This window comes from Neofelis nebulosa, chromosome 9, assembly GCF_028018385.1.
Source record: "Neofelis nebulosa isolate mNeoNeb1 chromosome 9, mNeoNeb1.pri, whole genome shotgun sequence".
NCBI lineage: Eukaryota > Metazoa > Chordata > Mammalia > Carnivora > Felidae > Neofelis > Neofelis nebulosa.
The window spans coordinates 73944655-73967537 of record NC_080790.1 but is presented as its reverse complement, the minus strand read 5'-3'; the positions used below and the strand labels follow the sequence as shown (position 1 = coordinate 73967537).

At 40.4% G+C, this 22883-nt stretch overlaps 1 protein-coding gene across 1 annotated transcript; it reads left to right on the top strand.

Annotated features, from left to right (window-relative positions):
• The first annotated feature begins 5287 nt into the window (after positions 1–5287).
• On the top strand, positions 5288–20205 carry EPCAM (epithelial cell adhesion molecule). The gene is made up of 9 exons (XM_058684186.1): positions 5288–5532; positions 7733–7840; positions 8164–8404; positions 9274–9339; positions 10806–10869; positions 12348–12449; positions 14135–14335; positions 16878–16922; positions 18306–20205. Exons 1-9 carry the CDS (start codon positions 5457–5459, stop codon positions 18345–18347), a joined length of 945 nt encoding a protein of 314 aa, XP_058540169.1. The 5' UTR covers positions 5288–5456; the 3' UTR covers positions 18348–20205.
• The last annotated feature ends 2678 nt before the right edge of the window (positions 20206–22883 follow it).

Here is a 22883-nt window from a genome sequence, read left to right as displayed (position 1 = left end):
GAAAGTTCTAGAATAAAATGTTGAGAAGACGACAAAAAGTTGGATGATTTCCGCATAAATAATAATGGTGAGACGCGTGTGAGAGAACTTTGTAAGAGAGAACTGTCTTGTACAGTAGGATAGGAACATGTACCATGTGAAGCTGGGGAGAAAAAGCAGCTGACTGCCTCTAGTGGAACAGGAATCAGGGCAGGGAAGGGAGCTCCTGGTTTTTAACGCTTGTAGTACGATTTGACTTTTATACTATGTACATGCATTTATTTGATAAAAGTAAAAATCTGTATTATTTTTAATTACAATAGATTTCACCTAATGAGTATCTACATATTAATGTAGGAAATAGTGTACTAAATACTTATTATGTAGCGCTTTACATTTTATGAAAGAATTTCAAGGGCCAAAATATATAAAAAACAGTTTTTTCATGGTTAGGGGCTAGAAGTTTTGATTTGGAGACAAAGTTAACTTTTTTAATGACAGATAAAATGACACTTGATAAAAATTATACACATACATATGTGTATATATTAAGGTGGGGCCCGAATATACAAATGCAAACTAGTTTTATAAACCTAAACCAAACTGAGTAATATCTCCATTTTATCAAGAGTACATCCAATGAGGTGTGCCTGGGTGGCTCATTCGGTTAAGCATCCGTCTTCAGCTCAGGTCATGATCTCGCAGTCCGTGAGTTTGAGCCCTGCGTCAGGCTCTGTGCTGACAGCCTAGAGCCTGCTTCTGATTCTGTGTCTCCCTCTCCCTCTGCCCCTCCCTCACTTGCACTCTGTCTCTCTCTGTCTCTCAAAAATAAACACTAAAACAATTAAAAAAAAAAAAAAGAGTACATCTAATGAAACCTGGTTCTTTAGAATTAATGAACACATGGCATCAAACTGTTTGACAATGATTATCTAGGAGAGAGAGAGGTTTGCTGGGTAGTGGTCAAGAAGAACTTTCATTCTTCAATCTTTTTTTTTAAAGATTTTATTGGGGCGCCTGGGTGGCTCAGTTGGTTAAGCGTCCACTTCGGCTCAGGTCACGATCTTGCGGTATGTGAGTTCGAGCCCTGCGTCAGGCTCTGTGCTGACTGCTCGGAGCCTGGAGCCTGTTTCAGATTCTGTGTCTCCCTCTCTCTCTGACCCTCCCCCGTTCATGCTCTGTCTCTCTCTCTGTCTCAAAAATAAATAAAGGTTAAAAAAAAAAAGTTTAGGGGCGCCTGGGTGGCGCAGTCGGTTAAGCGCCTGACTTCAGCCAGGTCACGATCTCGCGGTCTGTGAGTTCGAGCCCCGCGTCAGGCTCTGGGCTGATGGCTCGGAGCCTGGAGCCTGTTTCCAATTCTGTGTGTCTCCCTCTCTCTCTGCCCCTTCCCCGTTCATGCTCTGTCTCTCTCTGTCCCAAAAATAAATAAAAAACGTTGAAAAAAAAAATTTAAAAAAAAAAAAAAAAAAAAAAAAAGTTAAAAAAAAAAGATTTTATTTTCACGTAATCTCTGTAGCCAATGTGGGGCTCAAGTTCACAACCCCCAGATCAAGAATTGCATGGGCTACTGACTGAGCCAGCCAGGTGCTCCTCATTCTTCCTTCTATATAATGTACCTTTGTTTCCTACTAATATATTACCCATGAAATATCAAAAATTTTAAGAACTAATAGCCCATTATAGTAAACGTTTACACATTACACTTCCTTTTAGCCATCTGCAAGAATAACATTTATCTTATTTAAGGTTTCATTAAGTTCATATATTATGTGTGTGTGCAGGAGTGCGCGCACACACACACACATATACTCTAAACCTATGTGAAGAAACTAGTATAGGATATTAACTAGGTAATGTTCTTAAAGAGCACTAATTGTTTCTTAAGGAACATAATTCTTTTCTCCAATGCTGATTATATTTAATATGATATATTTTTGTTTTAGAAGTATCCTTTATATAGTCAAGAAAAACTCAAAACCCAAATCCCTATTCAATCAATATTTTATATTACTCATTGAATTTTTTATTTTTATTATTTTTTTAATACTTATTTTTGAGGGGGGGGAGGGAGAGGGGCAGAGATAGAGGGAAACACAGAATCTGAAACAGGTTCCAGGCTCTGAGCTGTCAGCACAGAGCCCAACGTGGGACTTGAACTCACGAACCACAAGATCACAACCTGAGCCAAAGCTGAATGCTTAACTGACTGAGTCACCCAAGCACCCCTCATAAATTTTTTTAAGTGTTTATTTTGAGAGAGAGAGAGAGAGTCTGCATGCAAACAGGAGAGAGGCAGAGAGAGAGACAGAGACAATCCCAAGCAGGCTCTGCACTGTCAGCACAGAGTCTGATTCGGGGCTTGATCCCACCAACTGAGAGATAATGACCTGAACTGATATCAAGAGTCTGACGCTCAAATGACTGAGCCACTCAGGTCCCCCACCCATTAAATTTGTATTAACTACTTTCTCTCCTTTTCCATCCAGTCTTTGGCTTTGATGTTGTTTTTTCAGAAAGAGAGAGCATGAGAATGGGAAAGAGGGACAGGGTGAGTTGGGGAGAGAGAATCTTAATCCATGCTGAACACAGAGCCTGAAGCCTGATTCAGGACTTGATCCCATGAGCCTGGGATAATGACCTGAGCTAAAATCAAGAGTCAGGGTCTCCATCACCTGAGCCACCCAGGAGCCCCTGATGTTGGCTTTCAAATTTGATTCTTATTTGATGGAATGCAGGAGTTTGGTCAGAAAAGTTTAATTTTGGGGTGCCTGGGTGGCTCAGTCGGTTAAGCATCTGACTCTTGATTTTGGCTCAGGTCATGATCCCAAGCTCATGGGATCGAGCCCCACATCAGACAGTGCAGACCCTGCATGGGATTCTCTGTCTCCCTCTCTCTCTCTGCCCCTCCCTACTCACTCTCTCTCAAAAATAAATAAACATTTTTTTAAAGTTTAATTTTTAATTTTGTCATATTTCTTTCTTAGTCAAATATATCAAACTGGCTTCTGTCAAAATTTAAAAGCAACATCTGTAAAATTTGAGAATAGTTTTAGAAGTATACCTGGGTATGAAATCTTGCAAAAATATTGACATTTCTTCCATAGGGCACTGGAATCACAAAAGACTAACTAACAATCAAAGCATAAAATGAGAGTAATTTTGAGCAGTGAGTGAGAAATTACAAAGCTGTTAAAGAGCTATAAAAATAGATAATATCTTGGGGCATCTGGGTGGCTCAGTCAGTTAAGCCTCTGACTCTTGGTTTCAGCTCAGGTCATGATCTCGCAGTTCGTGGTTTTGAACCCGGCGTTGGGGCTCTACACTGACAGTGTGGAGCCTGCTTGGGATTCTCTTTCTCTCCCTCTCTCTCTGCCCCTCCCCTGCTTGTGCTCTCTATCTCTCAAGATAAATAAAATAAACTTTAAAAAATGTTTAAACAGGGGCACCTGGGTGGCCCAGTCAGTTGGGCAACCAACTTCACTCAGGTCATGATCTCACAGATCGTGGGTTCAAGCCCGTGTCGGGCTCTGTGCTGACAGCTCAGAGCCTGGAGCCTGCTTCACATTCTGTGTCTCCCTCTCTCTCTGCCCCTCCCCCCACTCATGTTCTCTCTCTCTCTCTCTCTCTCTCTCCTTCAAGAGTAAATAACATTAAAAAAAATTTTTTAAATGTTTAAATAAAAAGTAAGTAATATCTTGGATGTGTATTTAGATACAGTGAGTTAGAGATTAATGTGGTATTTTGTCAATTAATAATCATTTACTCAATTCTCTTAATTTTGATGAACAATTTAATAAACAGCCTTCAAGTTATAAGAAGATGAGGTAACAGAGTTAGATATGGCAATGAAACATTTTGCAAATAAAGCCACAAAAATTAGTGAGATTATTCTTGGGAATAGTATGTATAGTTTGGGGGTTGGCAGTGTGCAACTTCCTGAAAATACCCAAAATGCAAAAGCAACAAAAATCAGGTTGATAAATTGTTCTTGATTTGATACTATTCATTTCACTTAAATTGCTGAACAGATCATAAAGTTCCAAAACCAGGTCTAGCAACTCAGATTTACAGGTTTACAAGACTGATAAGATTTCCTTATGAACTCAATAATCAAATAGTTTTTTTAATGTCCTAGTAAAATTCAAATTATACAGGTAGCCATTGTAACACAGTGACTATTTACATTAATCAACTGACAATAATAGGAAGGTACAACTTAAATTATTGCTCAATAAAAGCATAAATTTTTACTTGATATATACTCGAAAAATCAAATTTAGTTGAATCTTAAAATTGCTTTTTCACCTTTCCTCTTTTGCACTTACTCTGATGATATCTAAAACAGAAAAAAAAAAAAAAAAAGCCAGAAAAAAAAAGCCTCCCCCCCGCCAAAAAAAAAAGCCTTTTAAAAAGAGGCTGTCATATTACAGCTAGTCCAGATAACATTAAAAACACTCGAGTCATTACAATTATTTTAAGACTGTAATAATAGCATGTTGTAATTTGAATTCATTTGCAATGAAATTATTGTCCTTCGTTTCTCCTTCTCTGTATTTTGAAAGGACTATCGACATTGTTCTCCAATATTAATCAAAGCTGGAATCATCTCAGTTCTCAGCATTTGGCTCTTTGGGAACATATTTTCTTACATCTTCAGGTGCTAAAAATGCTTATAAAAATGGGGAAAGAATGAGAATAATTATAAAGAACACACGGATTTGTCATCTCCTGACAGCCAGGGAGAGTTTTCTTTTCTAGCTTAAAAGAGTAAAGGGCCAGGTAAAGTTCAAAGGTCGACTTTTTTATTGTTGTTCCGACGGTTCTCCAGCTTCCCTTTACATTCCATTTTAGCTTCCGCCTTCCCAGACCCCTCACTCTTTCCTTCAGACCTCATTTCTTCAAGGTTTCAGAGTCGTGCTCCTTCTGGTAAAGGGAAGCCTCAGTTTTTTCAAATTTTCTCCGTAGCTACCAAGGTTCCCTGCCGGCTGTCAAGGTCATAGCCCACCGCCCCTCCAGCCCCACCAGCAGCCACTGCAGGAAGCACCTGCAGGCGGCGTGGGGCTGGGCGCCGCCCACGTACACCTGGGGACAGGGTGGTGCCCCCACCCCCACCCCCACCCCCACCCCCACCCCCGACAGCTTCGCCAGGTGTGGGGGAGGGGAGCTTACTCTTTCTCTCTCCCCCGCCCCCAGGCGGTGACTCACCGCCGGAGACCTGCGGCTGAGGTGTGCAGCCCGGGGCACGGCCCGGGAGGCGGGGCCGCCAGGTCCGGCAGGTCTGCTCCGCCCCGCCGCGCGCGCAGAGTGAGCAGTTCCTCGGGGAGCTCGCACCGTCGGTGCGGTGCGGGTATAGCTCTCCGCCGTCCTCCCGACGCTGACCCGCGCAACCCACGCCCGTCCGCCGGCTCCCAGCGCCCCGCTTCCTCCGCACGCTCTCCCGCGAGACCCCAGCCCGCCTCGCGCCTCTGTCGCACAGTATGGCGCTCCCCCAGGTTCTCGCGTTCGGACTCCTGCTCGCGGCGGCCACCGCGGCGGTGGCCGCGGCTCAGAAAGGTAAGCAGCAGAGTTGTGGGCCGGGGCCGGGTGGGGACGTCCCACGGCATCCGAGACGGAGATGGTGGTAAAGGGGCGGCCGGCCGCGCTTTCCCGTCTGGAGCGGATGGCGCGGGGCTGCAGCAACCCAGGCCCTCTGCGCTCTGCAGGCGGTGGGAAGGCTCCCGCTCGCACGGCGAGGAGGAAACCTCCTCACTATGCGGCTTTGCACCGCTCTCTAGGGAAATGGCCCGGAGCAGGGGCGGGGAGGCAGTGAACGAAGTGGCCTCGTTCGGTAACTCCTTGGCCTCGGAGTGGGCTAAGAGGGCTTGGGGAGACGCAGCGGCCGCGCCACGTCTGGGTGCGCCCACCTACTCCCGCCGAGGCGCGCGCTTGGGGTCCTAGTGTGGCGGAACCAGCCGCGGCCGGGAGGGGAGTCAGTGGCGAAGATGGCCCGGCCCCTCCTTCCCCGGGCACCTGAGGCTGGCCCCGGATGTGGGTCTCGGGCGGGGTCAGGTGGCTGCGGGGAGGCCGTGGGGCCCGCTGCGCATCTGCGCGGGTAGCAAGTCGTCCTGGGCCTCGACTACCTGGGGTGTGAGAGTGGGTGTTTCCACTTCTTTAAGGATCGTGTAGGTAATGCCAAGTTTATTGTAGGAACCCAGAAATATCGGTAATGGTAAAGAGTAAAAAGAAAAACTCACAATCTGACCGCTTCAAGAGAATCTCCTAATTAATAACTGACTATACTTTTTAGACATTGCTTTAAACATTGCTGTAAACCGAAACACAGTTTTATATCTTGGTGTGTGTGTGTGTGTGTGTGTGTGTGTGTGTGTTTACTCCCACATAACATCCAGATTTTCCTTTTCTTTTAATCTTGGAAACCACAATTTAAGTGGTGATGGAACAGTCTCTGGTGTGGAAGGTCACCCCATTATCCGAACGTTGGACATACGGTTTGATTACATTTTTCTTAGTTTGTTATAAACATCTTGGCTGCCATCTCTTGATGGTAAGATGGTGGCCAGAAGTAAAGTGGCAGTTGGTGGAAGTTTTCTGGAAAGGTCTTTAGACCTTTACCAACAGGGCTTGGGCTTAATTCATTACACTTTCAAACTATGCAGTTTAATTAACTCATGTTTTTCTAGCTCCAGTCTAAGGCTAAGTACTTAATCTTAAATTGTTTTAAAGTGATGATAGTTGCTATAGAGTATGTTCAGAAAGCCTGTACATGATTGGTCTGTTCTAAATTTCCACATCCCTTGGGCATGAAAATGGGCTTTGGAGCAGGTATAGTAGAGTGCTGCATAAGACTTTAACTCTTGGAGGACAGCCACTATCTCCTTTTGTGATCCCAATATGGAGTTTAGTGCTGGACCGATTATATAGGTGGTTCATGTTAATTATAATTTAAACAGGGAATAATTAAAGCCAACTTGAGATGAAGGATCAATATAAAAATGGTTTGTCACAGTAATTTTTGTTAATGATTGTATTCTCTTAGCTAGACAAATAAACGGAATTAGAGGGGCTTGCCAATTTGAAATTAAAATGAGGTTTTGAGATAGTGAAAGATAATGACTATTAAACTGGCACTAATACCCAGGATAAGCTGCTTAATATCACCTTCAAAATTGGGAACTTAGAATTCAGTTTAGTTAGGAAGCCCACAAACAAAAGTGACCCCTAAATTCACTGAAAGTATAATTTTTCTAAGATATAAAGTTGTCCAAGGGCTGAATATATTCCCACTAAGCTTAAATCTTTAAAGTTCAGATTTTAAGAAAATGGGCTGGGAGGAGGGAGGAAATGTGAGTTACTTACAGATCCTAGAATTGGAATTGTTGATTTTTGGGAAATGAGTCAGTAGCTGACAAGCAAGAGTTTATCTAACAGAACAGGAGGAGGGAAGGATCTGAGACTGAGAGTATCATCATGGAGATAAGGCTGAATATGAGGTTTGGAGGGCTGTATTCTTGGTTTTAAAAAGTCAAAATGGGAATGCATGCAAATTAGACTATGTGTCTGTATAATATATACAAACTATTCACCATGATATCAGCCACTCAAATTACAGCTGAAAAAACATTCAGGACCATTTTTTAAGGCTTTGTGGCCCTATAACTTAAGCATTATTATTAGAACATAATTTAGCTGGGACACTAGAGTTCATAGTTGGATCCACATTTTAAAGTGGGATTTTGTTTTTTAATTTATCTAGGATGTGTCTGTGAAAACTACAAACTGACCACAAACTGCTCTTTGAACACACATGATCAGTGCGAGTGTACTTCAATTGGTGCACAAAATTCTGTCATTTGCTCAAAACGTGAGTAGAATATCCTCATTGCCTTTAAACTGTATTTTGGTTTAGCCTTCCTTAATTGATGTGTCTTGAGTTGGGAAGTGTTGTGTTTTGTGGTTTTTTGTTTTTTGGTTTTTTGGTTTTTTTTTTGGTTCAAATTTGGATCATGTTATTTTGTCAAAATTATCTCCTGTAGCTGAACCATCTGAAAACTTAGAAAGTGAATATGGAACCATGTAAGTCTGCAATAATCTTTGGCTCTGGGAGTTTGGAGTTAAATTAAAATGTTTTTCCTTATGCATAAAACTGCAGTTACTTTTCAGTATGACATGAAGCTTTCTTTTCAGTGGCAACCAAATGTCTGGTGATGAAAGCAGAAATGACTGGCACAAAGTCTGGGAGAAGAGCGAGACCTGAGGGGGCTTTCCAAAATAATGATGGGCTCTATGATCCCGACTGTGATGAGAAGGGGCTCTTTAAAGCCAAGCAGTGCAATGGCACCACCACATGCTGGTGTGTAAACACTGCTGGGGTCAGAAGAACTGATAAGGACACGGAAATATCCTGCTCCGAACGCGTGAGGACCTAGTGAGTTGAGCTGTCAAATGTTCCTTGTCTTCATGCTTTTCAGATTCGTTTAATGACATTTATCTTTGAGTATGTAATGTGATTTGGTGGTTTAGAATTCAAAAGGTAGAAAAGGGTATACAGTGAAAAGCTTCCATTTTTTTCTCAACCCCCCCCCACCCGCCTGCAGCTACCCAGTTTACTTCCACAGAACCGATGTCACCAGCTTGTTATATAACTTTCCAGAGATACTTTTATGAATTCACTAGCAATATATTTTTGTTATTTTAAGAATTGTTTCTTATAGTAGCCTACTAAACAAGGATTTTCCTCTTACATTTTTACTTAACACTGTTCAGATTTTAAAGTTGGATTAGTGTTAAATGTATATGAAAAATTTAAGCTGTTTATGTATTTGCCTATTTATTGCGTTTTAAAACGAGGTGTGGTTGTCTCGGGCTCATGCAATAAAAAGGAGCGGAAGCATACTCAAGCTAGCTTAAGGAAAAAAATTTTTATTTAAAAAGTGACTAGAGCTGGAAAGTTATCAAGACCAAGGCAGGCACTCTTTCCTTTGGTGTTCTGAAGCCTCATGGTCACTTTTCTCTGTTCCACTCGGTGCCTTTTTGTCTGTTCCCTTGAACGTGACCCAGCGTGAGCAGCTAAGCCTTGGCTTTACGTGACCTTGAGTATAGTGGCCCAGCGCCAGAGGTTGACCTGTTGGAAGGGTGTTCTCTCCTGGATGAGTGCTTTATGAGCAACGTGTGAAGGCCAAGGAAGAAATTAAGGGCATACCTATTGCATAAACCCTTTTCTGTTAATTATACTGTAATTTCACTTGGGAATTTTCCTATTAGTCAATCAATAAATACTGTCTTTTTACTTTACAGCTGGATCATCATTGAACTAAAACACAAAACAAGAGAAACACCTTATGATATTAAAAGTTTACAGACGTACGTACTATTAAGTGCATTCTATTTGCACAGTTAATACTCAGATCTTCGTTCTACACCATTAGAAAAAGGAAAACAAGTCTTAATGCTTTTTCATATTTATGAAAAATAAGATATTATAAGCAATATTTTAACCTTATTTTGAAAATAGAGTTGCAAGAATAATACAGATTCCTATAGGAGTCTTCACTCAGATTCACCAGTCACCAATGAACATTTTGCCCCACTTTCTTTTTAAATGTGTATGTGTGTGTGTGCTTTTTATATCTGTCTAAACATGTATAGATGTTTTTTTCTGGAACCATTTGAGAGCAAGTTGTAGATATCATGCCCCTTTACCCCTAAATACTTTAATGTATCTTTTCCTAGGAACAAAAGGCACCCTTTTAGTTTCTTTCTCTTTCTTGTAATCTCTACATGCAATGAGGGAATCAAACTCACAACCTCAAGAGGAGAGTCGCATGCTCTACTGACTGAGCCAGCCAGGCGCCGAAAGGCACTTTTTTCTATAACCACTCTACAGTTACCAAATTCAGGAAATTTAATGTTACACCAAATTGTGCCACTTTTCCCAGTGTTGATCTTTATGGCAGTTGTTTCCCCCTTTGACCCAGAATGCAATCTGAGATCATGCATTGCATTTAGTTGTGATTCTTTAGTCCTTTTTGATATGGAACACTGTCTTGGCCTTCGTTGGTCCTTCATTACATTGATATTTGTGAAGAGTATAAGCAAATCAGTTCATAGAATGTCCCTCAGATTAGGATTTATCTGTGCAAGCTAAACATTTTTGACAGAAAAACTGCATAAGTGATCTTAAGTCCTTTTCAGTACTTCACATTAGGAAGCACCCGATGTCTTGTCCCTTTATTAGTGATGTTAACTGTAGTTAAGGGGATATATATATATTAGGTTTGTAAGGTAGAGTTACTGTTTACTTCTTTGTAATTAATAAATATATGGGCAGATACTTGGGTACTGTGTAAATATCCCATTTCTAATCAAACTAGAACTCAATTATTTTAGCATCAATGGATGATTCTAGCCTGAATCAATTATTAGTAGTTGCAAAATGCATAAAATTTTTATTTTTTATTATTTTTTTTTTAATTTTTTTTTTTTCAACGTTTTTTATTTATTTTTGGGACAGAGAGAGACAGAGCATGAACGGGGGAGGGGCAGAGAGAGAGGGAGACACAGAATCGGAAACAGGCTCCAGGCTCCGAGCCATCAGCCCAGAGCCTGACGCGGGGCTCGAACTCACAGACCGCGAGATCGTGACCTGGCTGAAGTCGGACGCTTAACCGACTGTGCCACCCAGGCGCCCCTAAAATGCATAAAATTTTTAAAACAAGTTTGGTTAATGACAATTCTAGAGCTTGAGCTACCTGCTTAGTTAAAAAGTAATGCTTCTTAATGTTGTGTAGTACACTTTTTTTAAAACACAGGTTTTTAATTATTTACAGTGCACTTAAGGAGGTAATCACAACTCGTTATCAACTAGATCCAAAATATATCACAAACATTCTGGTAAGATTTTTGGTTTTTTTTAAATGAGCTTTTGCAGAAAGTTGGTGGGATAGTATGGTTTGGGTATGAATTTTGATAGTGGTTAAACTGCACTTGAATACCAGTTTAAACCCTGGACACTTAATTCAGATTTCCTGTTCTTTTCCTTCCATAGCCTTTGAAAACCTCAAGTTCACCCTTAAGGAAAATGTAGTATCTCTAATTTCCGTCATGCATGCCAGTCACTTTAGCCTGGGAAACCTCTCTCGATGATTGCTTTTGGTACATTTTCTTTAGGATGCCACCTAGCTCCCATCTTCTTTGGTTTAAGGAGCTAATTCTTAACCAGGTTACCCCTTCCTTGACTCTTTGAACTCTGGTTGAAAAATACTTGAATAGTGTAATGGAACTTTTTCAAGGCAGAAAAGTGATGTCATTTTTAAGGACAGGAAGGAATATACTTTTTTGCTCCTTAAAAGCAGAATGTGGTAAATGCATACTGCATTTTGGATTGTATTTCTTTAGTATTTTATTTTAAAAGTAGTTCTAACCAAATAAGGTGCTTTATTTTTTTATTTTGTTTTTATTTAAAGTTTACTTATTTATCCTGGGGGGGAGAGAGAGAGAGAGAGAGGTCAAGTAGCGGAAGGACAGAGAGAGAGGGAGAGGCAGAGAATCCCAAGCAGACTCCATACTGTCGGCACAGAGCCCAGTGCAGGGCTTGAACCCATAACCTGTGAGACCATGACTGAGTGGAAATCAAGAGTCAGAAACCTTTTTTTTTTTTATTTATTTTTTTTTTTTGATGTTTATTTTTGAGAGAGACGAGACAGAATGCAAGTGGGTTGGGGCAGAGAGAGAGGGAGACACAGAATCCGAAGCAGGCTTCAGGCTCCGAGCTGTCAGCACCAGAGCCTGATGCGGGGCTCTAACTCACGAGCTGTGAGATCGTGACCTGAGCTGAAGTCGGATGCTCAACTGACTGAGCCACCCAGGCACCCCCCCAAGAATCAGAAACTTAGCTGACTGAGCCATCCGGGTGCCCCTTTGCTTCTTTTTTTAAAGTAAGCTCTGTGCCCAATGTGAAGCTTGAACTCATGACCCTAAGATCAAGAGTCACATGCTCTACTGACTGAGCCAGCCAGGTACTAAGTAAGATACCTTTAAGATACTAAGGTACTAAGATACTAAGATACTTTAAGATCTTGTTTGAAATCTTTTGGGCAGAAGAATATTCTCTTTTAGAAAGAAAATATGCATCATAATTATTTTTAGTTGTGTAGCTGTCTTACTTCCCTTGGATAGATTTTAAAACTTCCAAAGAGTTTTACATTATTAGTTATAAATTCGGTTACCCGTTACCCGCTAATGGAAAGGAACACTGACACATTTAGATTATAGAAAATAAAAAACTAAATATTCTGAATATTGAACAGTAATATTTTTACATGATTTTGGTTGTGTTGGTATTAATTTGTATTTTTCATATTTTCCCCCAGTATGAGAATGATCTTATCACTATTGATCTGGTGCAAAATTCATCTCAGAAAACTCAGAATGATGTGGACATAGCTGATGTGGCTTATTATTTTGAAAAAGATGTGAGTATAATCTTCCTCATTTAATTCCTGTGTTTAGAAATGCAATGCTAGGGGCGCCTGGGTGGCTTAGTCGGCTGAGCATCCGACTTTGGCTCAGGTCATGATCTCACGGTTCGTGAGTTCGAGCCCCACATCAGGCTCTGTGCTGACAACTCAGAGCCTGGAGCCTGCTTCAGATTCTGTGTCTCCCTCTCTCTGTGTTCCTCCCCTGCTCACACCCTGTCTCTCTGTCAAGAATAAATAAAGAAAAAAAATTAAAAAAAAAAACTGCTTTATAAATGCAATGTTGTATGTCATGCTTCAATGGATTCAGGATCTTTCATCATCTTTTTTTTTTTTTTTTTTAAGTTTATTTATTTATTTTGGAGAGCACACAATCTGGGGAAGGGCAGAGAGAGAGGGGGAGAGAGAGAATCTTAAAGCAGGCTCCACTCTCAGCACAGAGACTGACACAGGGCTCAATCTTATAAACTGGAGTAATGGCCTAAGCTAAAATCAAGTCAGACACTTAACTGACTGAGCCACCCACCCAGGCGCCCCTTCTTTCGTTATCTTTTTCTTCACTTACATATCATCCACACCTCTGTTCTCCACATGATTCTTGTGCTGCAATTAATAACATCCTCATCCCTGCCTTGCACCTTCTGCAAACACCTTTCTGACCTGTTTGTTGTGTATGAGAGAATATCTTCTCTCATAATTCTTACCTGTTGTATCCTTGGTAGTTACTTAGTTTATGTGGATAGCCTCTTCTCCATTATAATGTCCATGAACAAGAGGTGATATAAGAAGTGCTATGTAACTAGTGTGATTAAAATAGTTTGTTTCGGGGCGCCTGGGTGGCTCAGTCGGTTAAGCGTCTGACTTCGTGTCAGGTCACGACCTCACGGTCCGTGAGTTCGAGCCCCGCATCGGGCTCTGTGCTGACAGCTCAGAGCCTGGAGCCTGTTTCGGATTCTGTGTCTCCCTCTCTCTCTGACCTTTCCCTGTTCATGCTCTGTCTCTCTCTGTCTCAAAAATAAATAAACAGAAAAAAAAAATAGTTTGTTTCGACTTTAATATGTTATCAAAAAAATAAATTAACATAGTGAGCTATGTATTTTTATTAAAAAATATTTTTTAATGTTTATTTATTTTTGAGAGAGAGACAGAGCGTGAGCATGGGAGGAGCAGAGGGAGAGGGAGACACAGAATCCGAAGCAGGCTCCAGACTCTGAGCTCTCGGCACAGAGTCCGACTAGGGGCTCGAACTCACAAACTGTGAGATCATGACCTGAGCCGAAGACAGACACTTAACCTACTGAGCCACCCAGGCACCCCTACACTGAGCCATTTTCTGATGAAACCTGGGATTTGCTTCAAAGCAATCTGGCCCAGGGGGAGGGGGAAGGGAGGAAGGAGAGAAGGAAGAATGGATTAAGTAAGGTTGGCCATTTGTTTATATTGTTGACTCCAGGTGATAGGTACATGGGATTTCGTTATGTTGTTCTTTCTACTTTCATGTGTGTTTGAAAATTTGCCACAATAAAAAGTTTTTTTGAAGTTTCAGCGTACGTGATTGTTACCGCTGAAACCAAAAAGACCCTTGACAGCAGTTCTTTCCATGTATAATTGGCATCTAATTCTATGTGGCCATGGTAGGTTTTCTTAAATATTTTAAATTGCTTTTCTCCTTCTAAATATAGGTTAAAGACGAATCCTTGTTCCATTCCAGTAAAATGGATCTGAGAGTAAACGGGGAGCAATTGGATCTGGATCCCGGGCGAACTGCAATTTACTATGTTGATGAAAAACCACCTGAATTTTCAATGCAGGGTCTGCAAGCTGGTATTATTGCTGTCATTGTGGTTGTGACACTTGCAATTATTGCTGGAATCGTTGTGCTGGTGAGTGTAGAACAAGTCCACTTTCTTTTTTTCTTTTTTTATTTATTTTATTTTATTTTTATTTTTATTTAAAAAAAAATTTTTTTTTAACATTTATTTATTTTTGAGACAGAGAGAGACAAAGCATGAACAGGGGAGGGTCAGAGAGAGGGAGATACAGAATCCGAAACAGGCTCCAGGCTCTGAGCTGTCAGCACAGAGCCTGACGCGGGGCTCGAACTCACGGACCGCGAGATCATGACCTGAGCCAAAGTCGGCTGCTTAACCGACTGAGCCACCCAGGCGCCCCTATTTTATTTTATTTTATTTTATTTTATTTTATTTTATTTTATTTTAGAGAGAGAGAGAGAGTGTACAGGGGTGGGGAAGAGAGGGGGGGGGCAGAAAGAGAGAATCCTGAGCAGGCTTTGCACTGTCAGTGAAGAGCCCAGTGCAGGCCTTGATCCCATGACCCTGGATGATGACCTGAGCCAAAATGAAGAGTCAGAGGCTCAACCAACTGAGCCACCCAGCCATTTGAAGGCATATTTTTTCAAGAAAAGGTGACAATGTGAGAGAACTATCTCCATATTTTAGAACATATTAATGAAGCAAAATCTTCAGTTTTTATAATACTCTATAGTGAATGAATCTCTTGCATCTGGCCCTTTTTTATAAAATGGTCACTTTATGAAGTAAGAAAGGATACTAATCTGAGAAAAGCTCATAGCTGAGCACCGCACAGGTCAGTTACGTTGCCACCAAGCAGCAAATGTCCTTTAGTTCTCTTGCTGCAAACAGTCCAACAGCCCTGCCAGCATCAGTGCAAAATACCTGAACTCCCAAACCGTTCAATGAAATGAAACAACAGAACACCAATTATTAAAGTTAGCATGGAAAGGGTTAAAAGTGGTAAATATGAGGAACGATTCTAAACAAAAGATTAGCAAATTTAATTTAGCAGTGCCTCAGCAGAAGAAGGTACCACCTGGACAGGATTTATTCTAGAAATACAAGGATGCTCAGCATTAAGAAATCTTAACAACATAGCATAATTCAGAAATAGATTTGAGGGTATGTGAAAACTTAAATTTTCAGTTCAGTGGAATCATCATACTTGGCTATCCATCTGGACGAAAACAAAGTTGAGTTTCTATTTCACCCCCCCAGGGCAGGCCATATTGCCCAACTCTGGGAATGGTACATTATGGAGCAGGGTGCCCATGTTCAAACAAATTCCCGATGGATTATAGTAACAAATGTTGAAAAATAGAACAAGCCTCAAAATTAATTTAGGAAATGTTTGTACAACCTTGTGGTAAAGGAAACCAAGCAAGGCAGGAAATCTAGAGTCCATGAGTGAAAAGTTACATATTTGACTAAGTTGAAATTAAACATTTTTTATGGCAAAGATCTTATAAAGTGAAAAATAGCAATGATATGCTGGGGGGAAATATCCATGATGCATAAAACAAAAAAGATAGTTATGCATAATATATGAATTCTTAGAGGAGAAAATTAAATCAAGAATAGCAAACAGCATGGATAGATGATTCACAGAAGAAATCCAGATGGGAAATAAACACATGAGAGAATCCTAGAAATCAAATTGTCCTATAGAAATGAAAGCACAGGTACATAGGAAGGACAGTATAGGTTATGTATTGCACTGTTGCTCGTAAGGGTGAATCTGGAAACAATTTGAGTGCACCCCTGTAGGAAAATGGATGAGGAGATTGTGGAATATCTATGTTATGGAATAAAGCTGTTAAAAAGAATGAGTGCAATTTATAACTTTTGCTCATCGGAAGGTTCCTATGATGTTGATATAGGCTGTGCAGAGAGGGAAATAATACTGTATGATCCCATTTTTTTAGACTGCCCCCTTTCCCAAAACTCATATGTATGGTTTTGTGTATGTTTGTATTAGGATGGAGCAAAATGTAGAAGAATGCATAACAGGCCGTTAGATCTCAATGCATTTTTTTTTTTTTTTTTTTGGTTTGTTTAACTGGTTGTTGTAGGCTTTTTGTTGTTACTCTTCCAGAAGATTTTGGTGGGGGCTGGGCTCAAAGTTTTTTTTGTTTTTTTTTTTTAATTGAAATATAATAAACAGTGTTATATTAGTTTCTGGTATATAAAATAATGATGCAACAATTCTGTATATTAGGGGCACCTGAGTGGCTCAGTCAGTTAAGTGTCTGACTTCAGCTTGGATCATGATCTCACAGTTTGTGAGTTCAAGCCATGCATAGGGCTCTGCACTGACAGCATAGAGCCTACTTGGGATTCTCTGTCTCCCTCTTTCTCTTTGCCCCTTCTCTGCTCATGCGCACATAGTATACTGTCCTTCTCTCAAAAATAAATAAACATTTTTTAAAAACCTCTTTAATTCTGTATATTACTTAGGTCTCGTCATGGTAAGTATAGGCTTTTGTTTTTTTTAGTTTAGTAGGGAAATTTTAATTTAAGAAATAATATCTGTAGATTTTAAAATTAAATTTGTTCAGATAGGAATAATGTTCATTAAAAACATTTATGTGTCAATTTTTCTTCCATTCAGGTTATCTCCAGAAAGAACAGAATGGCAAAGTATGAGAAGGCTGAGGTAAATGGATTACTTAATAAAAAGGCCCCTTTTTAAATCTCTTACTCCTGATAATCACTATACCTACCTAGACACTGATAGGACTCCATTATACTGGAGCCCCTTCATAGTATAGTCCTTAAGGTCTTAGGGACAGTCTTTCAGTGTTTCCTTAAATTCTCCTTCATGAGTTCCATGGCAGACCAGCTAATATTGAATTCTGCCTCAACGCATAGTGGGATAGGAAACCTGCAATTTTTGTTTGACAAAGTGTCAACTTTTAATGGAATCTTTCAGAGGCGTACTCTGTGGATTCACATTACAGAAACTTAATGTGGCTGATGACCTGAGTTATTGTTTTTATTCCAGTGAAATAATTATTAAAAAAGAGCTTAATACATGTCCTAATGAGTCTCTTCCATGCTAACTAGTCACCTACATTAGTGTGAAGACAAAGTGTGAGATTGTTAGCGTGTCAGTTGCTTGGAGTTGGATGTGAACCACACTTGTTCCTGAACTCTGTCAATAACATTTTCAGTATACCCACTGATTTTTATATATTTATGCATTTATTTGTAATTGTGTATGTGCATTTTACTAATCTTCTACCAAGAAACACAGAAATGTAAAAGAATATTGAAAAAAAATTGAATAGAACTAGAAAGTTGTAGCGGTTTTTTTTTTTTTTCCTAAACCATAGTTGACCATCTGGCTTACCTGGTTTGGTGACCACAGGTCTAGGGGACAGACTCTCCCTGAACTGAAGCATAACAAAGTTGGAATGACAATGTAGTGTTGTGGTCAAGAGCAATATAGATGTGGATTTGATTACTTGTTAGCTGGGCAAGTTATTTAACTTCTTTAAGCCTCCATGTTTCCTTATCTGTAAAATGGGGATATACGTACAGACCCATTGTAGGATTAAACACAGTAGTCTGTATACAGTGTTGGTCCACTGCTTGGCACACAGCAGAATGTTTGCCAGTGGTCGTAGTTTCCATTCATCTTGTCTCAGTTCTGCTTGTAACTAATTGTGTGATCTGTGACAAGTCAATTCTGAGCTTCAATTTCCTCGTCTGTAAAATAGAAAATATATTGTTTCTTACTGGATGTAAAAATGGCATCCATTTAATAAAGACCTTATCCATTCTTAAAGATCTAACTCACCTGCTACTTCCCCATCACTTTGGCCGTCTTACCTCCAAATAGTAGTTTGGGTCATGCATTCAGTGCATGCTTCCTTGTAGTACATTTTTTCTTTTTCCAAATGGGGCTCATAAACGTGGAGAGAATCATCTTGCTTTCCTCTTTTTTTTTTTTTTTTTTTTTTGTAACTATTTTAAGGATGAACAAAAGCCTGGAAAATTATTTAAATTTGTTTTCTCTTTTTTTCCTCTATTTCAGATAAAGGAGATGGGTGAGATGCATAGGGAACTCAATGCATAATGACTATAATTTGAAGAGTAACTACAAGAAGGGAAGTCAGCAAACATTACAAATGTACAAACATGGGACAAAGAGATCTTTGAGGACTATTGTTTTGTTAGTTAACATCTGTTTGTAATAGTGAAACCTGTACTCAATATATAAGCAGCTTCAAATTGACTTTACCAATCTTAAAATTTGACCACAAGTGTCTTATATATGCAGATCTGATACAAAACTCAGAACTTGGACTGCAGAGTTAAAATTGTTTCTGCCTTACATTGAAGTGTGTACCTTAAATATGCTTCCACAGTAGAGATTTAATGACTAGTGTCTCATCCATTTGTGATTGAACGCTGCCTTTCTGTTTACTTTGAGTCTTGTACATACAAACTTTTTTTTTTACAAACTGAAATAAAACATTTTAAAACTAAATTTCCTAACTTTGTTTGAATCATACAGAATCAAATTTCATAGTATACAAATAAGATAACAGGTTAAGAAATGCTCAGAATGCTAACTGCAAATTGGAGTTTTATAGGAGTATTTATAATTATGTGTATTCAGTATAAAGTGTATAATCTCTATGTAACTTCTACACAGAAAAATCAAACAGTTTTATTCTGAATGAATCTAAGTTTCTGTTTTAAACAAATTGGCATTTTGACAAACACACCTTAGGATAATGTTGTGAACCATGAATGCTATGGTTGGTTGAGTTAAAGCACCAGACATTCAACATCTTACATGACAAATAATTACAGTAAGACACATTTTGTGTGAGTTAAGAGTGTCCTGAAATTTTGCTTTTGATAGGAAATTTTTAAAAACACTATGAAGAGAACAGCATTAAAGAAAATGTAAAAGTTAGATTGAACATTTACCAACGATTTTTATCCCTTCTGTAGTAGGCAGACTTCTAGGATGTCCCCCAAGATTACTTATCCCTGATGTACATGCCCAAATAATCCTCTCCCCTAGAGTGTGGGCGGGGCCTGTGAATATGATGAGCAGTCACTCCCAAGATTAAGTTACATTTTATGGCAAAGGTGAGGGGATTTTAGATGTAGATGTGATTGAGATCCCTAAAGCTTGACTGTATTGAAAGATTACAAAAGAGTGCCTGAAGGTAGGAGACAAGAAGTAGAAACTATAGATGAGCTCTCCCATTAGTCTTAAAGCAAACTGCCATGTGGTGGAGAGGGTCACCTATCAGGAAACAGCAGGCTGAGAGGAGGGCCTCAGTCCCACAACCACAAGAACTGAATTCCGCCAACAATCACTGAGCTTGGAAGAGGACCCCGGCTCCAGATGAGATCACAGCCCTGGCCAACATTACCGCAGTCTTGAGACCGAGAAAAGGACCCACTTATGTGATGCCTAAACTCCTGACCTGTGGAAACTGATAATGTGTTTATTGTCTTAAAATGCTAAATTTGTGGTAATGCATTATGCAGCAATAGAAATTGATACCGCGAGTAGCAAGAAGGGAATAGATAATAAGGAGCAGCCATTACCCCTAGGCCTGAGACAGAGCACCCGAAGAAGAGAATCTCTACTTCGCCTAAGCCCCACTCCCCGGGCTGAGATCTGGACCCGTTGGGAGAGGGCAGTGCAGCTCACTGAAGAGCAGGGAAGTTGCTATGATGCTACCCTGGAGGGACTTACTGAAAATCTGCCCCATGGAACTTGCTGGAAATATGCCCTCTAGGACAGGAGTCCTCAAACTACAGCCTGCAGCCTGGCCTACCACCTGTTTTCATATAGCCTGGGAAATAAGAATGGCTTCTGCATTTTTAAAGGATTGAATATTTCCTAGTGTGTGAAAGTTACATGGTAAAAATGTCAGTGTCTGTAAATAAAGTTCTATTGGAGCACAGCTACGTTCATTTATTGTGTGTGGCTGTTTTGTACTACGGCAGAAGAGTAGCGTTGGACCCACTGGCTGGCAAAGCCTAAAATATTCATTCTGGCCCTTAACAGAAAGTTTGCTGAACCCCTGCTTTAGGGTGCTGGGGAAAAACTTCATAGGAACATGTCCTATTAGACACCAAAGGCACTCCGTAAAGCTGCCTTCCCCCCCCCCCCCCCCCCCCCCCCCGCCGAAAGAGCACAAGCAGTAGAGAGGGAGAGAATTTTAAGCAGGCTCCATGCCCAGCTCGGAGACAGGGCTCAATCTCACAATCATGAGATCATGACCTGAGCCGAAATCAAGAGTCCAACGCTTAACCGACTGAGCCACCCATGTGCCCTTAAAGCTGCTTTTGTCATTTGGGTGTGGGAGCGGGTGCTCAGGGAAGCTGAGGAGCTGGAGAAGCCCTGGGCTCTGCAATCTGGGGAAACAGCAGGTGTTGCAAGGGGAACGCACTCCCCCTTTTTCTTGCACTGTGTGTCCTGCACCCTGTACTGACAAAGCTTCAGGTGCATTTTTACACAGAAGGCAAAAGGGTGAATTTGCATGGAAGAGGCAGTAATTAAGGCACATTCTTCAATCCCATGCCTTCAAGTGTCTGTCCTCTTTTGAAGCTATACTTCTAAAGACAACACTGACTACTAATTGCCAATGGCCTTTTTTCCCCAGTGTTTAATCATGTGATTCCTCCACAGCTTATCACTATGACTGTCCCATTTCTTAGTATGTTGCTTACAGATTTTCTTCTTTGGCATAACTGGCATTAGTCTCCCCTGGTTGTTTTCATCTTCTACTGACTCTGAAGTACTGATCCAGGATTTAGCCTTAGTATTTTCTACTCCTGTGGATGTGATCTATTTAAAAACTGTGCCTTTTCTTCTGTTAATCTGCCTTCTGTCGATTTAATTCACATACTCCCAAGAACTGAACCTAACAGGGTAGAGGAAAGTTTCTCAACAAATATAACAGTTAATAATAGATACAACATAATTTCACAACTCTTTTCTGTCATCCTGAAACATGGCCCCCAAGCCCTCTAAACATTCCCACTGACCTCCCTAAAAAGCTACCATTCCTTCTCTCTTTCATATCAAACTTTTAATTTTTTAAAATGTTTTAAAATTTTAATTTCAGTATAGTCAATGTACAACTTTATATTAGTTTCAGGTGTAAAATAATCCTATTACTCAGTGCTCACCACAATAAGTGTACTCTTTATTTTTAGGTTATCTCCATACCCAACATGGGGCTTGAACTCAGGACCCCGACATCAAGAGTTACATGCTCCTCCAACTGAGGCAGCCAGGCACCCCACAATAAGTGTACTCTTAATCCCCGTCACCTATTTCATTCATCCCCCCACTCCCTCCCCTCTGGTAACCATCTGTTTGTGATCTAAAGTTAAGAGTCTGTTTCTTGGTTTGTTTCTTTTTTTCTGCTTTGATCATTTGTTTTGTTTCTGAAATTTCACACTTAAGTGAAATCATAGGGTATTTGTCTTTCTCTGATTGACTTATTTCACCTAGCATACTCTGGATCCATCCGTGTTGTTGCAAATGGCAAGATTTTATTCTTTTGTATTGCTAATATTTCATTGTGTGTGTGTGTGTGTGTGTGTACATATACATACCCACCACTTCTTTATCCATTCATCAGTTGATGGACACTTGGGCTGTTTCCATAATTTGGCTATTGTTGGTAATGTTGTGATAAACATAAGGGTGTATACATCCTTTTGAATAGTGGTTTTGTATTTTGGGGGTAGTAGTGTGATTACTGGATTGTAGGGTAGTTCTATATCTCCTATCCAAGTACTAACCAGGCCCAACCCTGCTTACCTTCTGAGATCAGACGAGATTGGGCACGTTCAGGGTGGTATGGCCAGAGACCGGGTACTTCTATTTCTAATTTTTTATTTTTTAAAAAAATTTTTTTTCAACGTTTTTTATTTATTTTTGGGACAGAGAGAGACAGAGCATGAACGGGGGAGGGGCAGAGAGAGAGGGAGACACAGAATCGGAAACAGGCTCCAGGCTCCGAGCCATCAGCCCAGAGCCTGACGCGGGGCTCGAACTCACCGACCGCGAGATCGTGACCTGGCTGAAGTCGGACGCTTAACCGACTGCGCCATCCAGGCGCCCCTATTTCTAATTTTTTGAAAAACCCTAACTGTCTTCCACAGTATTTGCACCAGTTTGCAGTCCCACCAACAGTGCTTATGGGTTCCTTTCTTCTTCACATCCTTGCTAACACTTGTTTCCTGTGTTTTTGATTTGAGCCATTCTGACAGGTGTGAGGTGATATCTCACTGTTTTGATTTGCATTTCCCTGATGATGAGTGATGTTGAACATCTTTTCCTACGTCTGTTGGCCATCTGAATGTCTTCTTTGGAGAAATGTCTGTTCATGTCTTCTGCCCACTTTTAAATTGGATTCTTTGGGTTTTTTGGTGTTGAGTTATTTAAGTTGTTTATATATTTTGGATACTAACCTTTTATTGGATATCATTTGCATCTTCTCCTATTCAGTAGATTGTCTTTTGGTTTTGTTGGTAGTTTCCTTTGCTGTGCAGAAGCTTTTTAGTTTGATGTAGTCCTGATAGTTTATTTTTGCTTTTGTTTTCCTTGGCTGAGGAGACATATCTA

Excerpts from the sequence above, each read along its gene's own strand:
- EPCAM (XM_058684186.1), top strand. The coding sequence starts at position 5,457 with ATGGCGCTCCCCCAGGTTCTCGCGTTCGGACTCCTGCTCGCGGCGGCC. Across the intron at positions 7,841-8,163 it reads TTCTGTCATTTGCTCAAAAC|TGGCAACCAAATGTCTGGTG; the intron begins GTGAGTAGAATA and ends CTTTCTTTTCAG. Across the intron at positions 8,405-9,273 it reads TCCGAACGCGTGAGGACCTA|CTGGATCATCATTGAACTAA; the intron begins GTGAGTTGAGCT and ends TTTACTTTACAG.